At 36.9% G+C, this 3,673-nt stretch overlaps 1 protein-coding gene across 1 annotated transcript; it reads right to left on the bottom strand.

Moving 5' to 3' along the window:
• Positions 1–246: 246 nt before the first annotated feature.
• On the bottom strand, positions 247–2,984 carry LOC135618776 (protein RESISTANCE TO PHYTOPHTHORA 1, chloroplastic-like). Its single transcript, XM_065119989.1, has 4 exons — positions 2,587–2,984; positions 2,053–2,263; positions 796–965; positions 247–724 (listed from the first exon to the last, which is right to left on the bottom strand). The coding sequence occupies exons 1-4, from the start codon at positions 2,860–2,862 to the stop codon at positions 698–700; spliced, it is 684 nt and encodes a 227-aa protein (XP_064976061.1). The 5' UTR covers positions 2,863–2,984; the 3' UTR covers positions 247–697.
• Between the last annotated feature and the right edge of the window lie 689 nt (positions 2,985–3,673).

The raw sequence follows: 3,673 nt of genomic DNA, 5'->3' as shown, positions 1-3,673 counted from the left end.
CAATTAGAATCATTGCCACAATATCATAACCAATATATATATGATAGGTTAATATCAGGAAGGTAATCTATTTCCAAGCCCAGTTAAAGCACAATAGACATTCCACTGGAGATGAAATCAACATGATCCTTTGCTGCAAGCTTTGTGAAATGTTTTTCCTATCTCACATTATGGTTGTCATGGAGCAAAACTTTGGCTTCATCATCATTGCTATAATTCAAATCATATAAAAGTACCTGCTCAAGATAATGCAAATTATGAGTTTATAACACTACTAATACAGCTTTTACAAAACCTATTTAGAGTCATTTTAAATAGATTGAGATTATTTAAACAGGGAGGGCATCCTCTTTCATCAGTTTTTGGGGTTCCTTCCCTTCCTTTTAAGCAAAAGGGTATGCAATTAATATGCTTAGCCAATATGCAACTTTAGGAATCCAACAAGCAACCTTTTTCTGCCTTCAATCATTCTCCACAAGCTTGTTTAGCTACTGATCCCCCAATCCCTACCAAGCCCAGTTCCCTGGTCGTCCCTCATGTCTGCAACTACCGAAAACTGTGCAGTTCGACTTTACATGAAATCAGGCTCAACCGTGTTCATATCTCTGAGCTGAAGCTGACTCTTGGAAAGACATCATGTTATAGTCCTACGAAATCTTAAGACCACCATGCTCGAAACATTCGACCTGGTGCGCCGTCACTCTGATCTTTGAAGCCAACCAAGCTGTAGATTAATGGACAGAATTAGTGCAGAATGGAAACGCAAATGGAGCTGAAAAAAAATGAAGAGATTACCTTCCATGCATACATCAAAAAGAAGGCAATGGTATCTGCCGACCACACAACTGCAAAGGACTTCCAAAAAAATGGAATCAATATATTCAGGAGTGGGATGAGAAGAAAAAGATAGTTGAGAGCTTCTTTCTCGTTCTTCGAGCAATCACGCGCTCTAAGGGAAGGTATGGCTGCAGAATCGGATGACTTTGGAGTCATTATATTAGGACATTGAGAGTCAAAACATTAGTACCACAGATTGACATAATCTAATTTACTCTTCTTAAATGTCTACAGTATCATTCAAGACAGTAAATAAAATGCTCAATTGGCGAACCATAAGTAATTGTTCAAACCATGGATTGCAATCCCAATGTATGTTTCCTCGTAGAGGAAAATATGGACCGTAAGTTTTCACAATTCTAGTAATTTTACTTTTTACCCTAATAAAAATCCTAAACATAACTTCTTAACGGCCCTCTCTCTTTCACTCTCTCATTCACCTTGCACCTCCCATGTTCATTACTACTCTTATTCCTACTCACTCTCTCATTCACCTTGCACCTCCCATGTTCATTACTACTCTTATTCCTACTCCGCTATTGCCATCTCTCATCTTCTTCTCCATTATGGTTGCATATTCCTTTTTTCGATCGCACCTCCCCTCCTCTCCAAAACCCCTTTCATTTTTTAAATACAATAAGTTCCGACACACATGTTGATATCGGAACAGACTAAGATTGAAAAACCATGGCTCAAACAAACCACATAAGCCAGTAGGAGGACATCGTAAAAACAAGGACAACTAGTTAGAAGTTATGAGTTCAATTGTCTGGAAATCCAGAGTATAAGTAAGTAGGAAGTTCTCAACAAATGGATATCCCATAAATCAACACATAACTGATAAAATTTAAGAATTTCATATGTCAAATGCTAGAATCTGCTAGATTAATTAGAAATAAATAGATCATAGAACATAAGTGCTGAGAATATATTCTTGAAACATACGAATAACCAAACTTGGCAATCTACCTGGTGAGTATTTTCGCAAGCGAAATTTCATGAAGTCAATGTTAAGCGAATTAGAATGGGCAAAAAAATAAGAAAAGCATAACAGAGCATCTGATGTTTGTAACTAGACAATTAGTACTAGTATTTTTTTAGGCACTAATCCACTATAAAAACAGTTGAGGAAGAAGAGGTAATAATGCTAACATTGTTGATTGTAAATTAAACCTGATCTAAACATATTCTAAGAGCTGAATGAAAGAAACTTACTGAACATCCAAATGGACCACATCCCCATTAATCTCCATATGTCGGGTTGATTTGATGGAAATATAAGATTAAAGGAGAGAGCTCCACCAAGCAACATTGATGCGTATCCTTGGACCTCAAACACAGAGTAGAGAGCAGTGCCAGGCACAGCAGGGTTCTTGGTTGCAGTGGAAGCCCTCGGCGCAAAGGTTGCAGCAGTCTTTTGAACAACCTACCAACACAAATTGAAGTCAGGAAACATGGGCATAATATGCTAAGAACTTGCTGTCATTTCAAACAATTCAAGAACCTCAAGATTGACTTGTATTCTAAGAACTTAGTGTCACCTAATTGTTTGAAATAAAAGGGTTATCAAAACATTTCATGCTGTTATCAAAACATCTCATGACACCATAAGAAAAAAAAAGGCTTAGTTTGGAAATAATTTGAGTTTTTATGGTATTAGGTTGCATCAGCTAATATACTCTCAGCGCATGTCGGATAAAGAAAGAACCTAATACATGTGATTGGAACAGTTATGACAATACAGCCAACCTTTTTAATCTCCTTATCGCTGATGGGAGTAACCAAGGTAGGCTTGCTGTTGCCGCTGCCGCTGCTACTCTCCGGCGCTTCTTGATTGCCTTCTTCCTCAGCTGTGGCGGCGGTGGCGGTGGTGGAATCTGCTTCGTCAGGTCGCGCCTCTGCTCGAACTCTTTTGCTGCAGATGAGGGCCAAGGAGCGGGAAGTGGGTTTGGGAGCGGAGAAGATGGCATGAAGCTTTGGAATCCTGAAGCCGGAAGGAGCAGCTGCCGCGTATAACGGGTACATCTCGATAAGCCAAGCGGAGAGTAGAGGCAGCGCGAAGGAGAGAGAGAACGATCGAGAGAGATGGAAGGCCTGCGTGCGCCCACTGCCCTATCCTCGTATCGCCGCACAAATGAAAGGGGGGAAAAGATTACCCTCTTTCTTCTTTTGACTTCCATCATATTAATATGATGAATACTTTGCATCAATCGTATCATGACACGTGGAACCTGAGTCAATCATCAGACCAAAACTACTGTGGAAGTATACTCACCTTCCTTAATTATATACCGTTAATAATAACCATCTCTTCTTCGAGTACCAGACAACCACTATCTTTAATAAAATATTTATCTTATATTTTTAATTTAAATTAGATATCTATGATGTAATATTTTTTTATTTTTTAAAATAAAAATATTTTAACTTAAACACTCTCTAGCATTAATCCTACAAAAAATTTACTTTTTATTATGGTTATGAGCATAAATTTTTTTTTTTTTTTTTGTTATGCGAAAAATTTTAATACGAAGATATGAAATCAAATAACAAGATATCAAATTTATGATATGTATTTTAAAAAACTTTTATCTAATCTAGGGTGTATTGTTATTGGATTTGAAAGCTATAATAATATCGATCTGTAAGGAAAACTAAACTTGTTATCTCTTCTATTCTCATGATCATTATGAATGATGTATTAAGGACAAAGGAGAGATGAGAAGATCTGTAATATCTCATTAACTGATTCACATGATTAAAAAGTCATATTATCAAAGAAAATTTATGATTAAAAATATCTTATTTTTCTTTGAATTTTCTTTGATAACCAACA

Source organism: Musa acuminata, chromosome BXJ2-8 (genome assembly GCF_036884655.1).
Source record: "Musa acuminata AAA Group cultivar baxijiao chromosome BXJ2-8, Cavendish_Baxijiao_AAA, whole genome shotgun sequence".
Classification (NCBI taxonomy): Eukaryota; Viridiplantae; Streptophyta; class Magnoliopsida; order Zingiberales; family Musaceae; genus Musa; species Musa acuminata.
Note: the sequence above shows the minus strand (reverse complement) of the source record. Positions and strands in the feature narration are given on the sequence as shown.

Bases quoted from the DNA above. Each gene is read 5' to 3' on its own strand.
- LOC135618776 (XM_065119989.1), bottom strand. From the start codon at position 2,862: ATGTACCCGTTATACGCGGCAGCTGCTCCTTCCGGCTTCAGGATTCCA. The intron at 966-2,052 runs GTAAGTTTCTTT...CCGATTCTGCAG, and splicing joins GTGGTCCATTTGGATGTTCA to CCATACCTTCCCTTAGAGCG. The intron at 725-795 runs GTAATCTCTTCA...ATTAATCTACAG, and splicing joins TTTTGATGTATGCATGGAAG to CTTGGTTGGCTTCAAAGATC.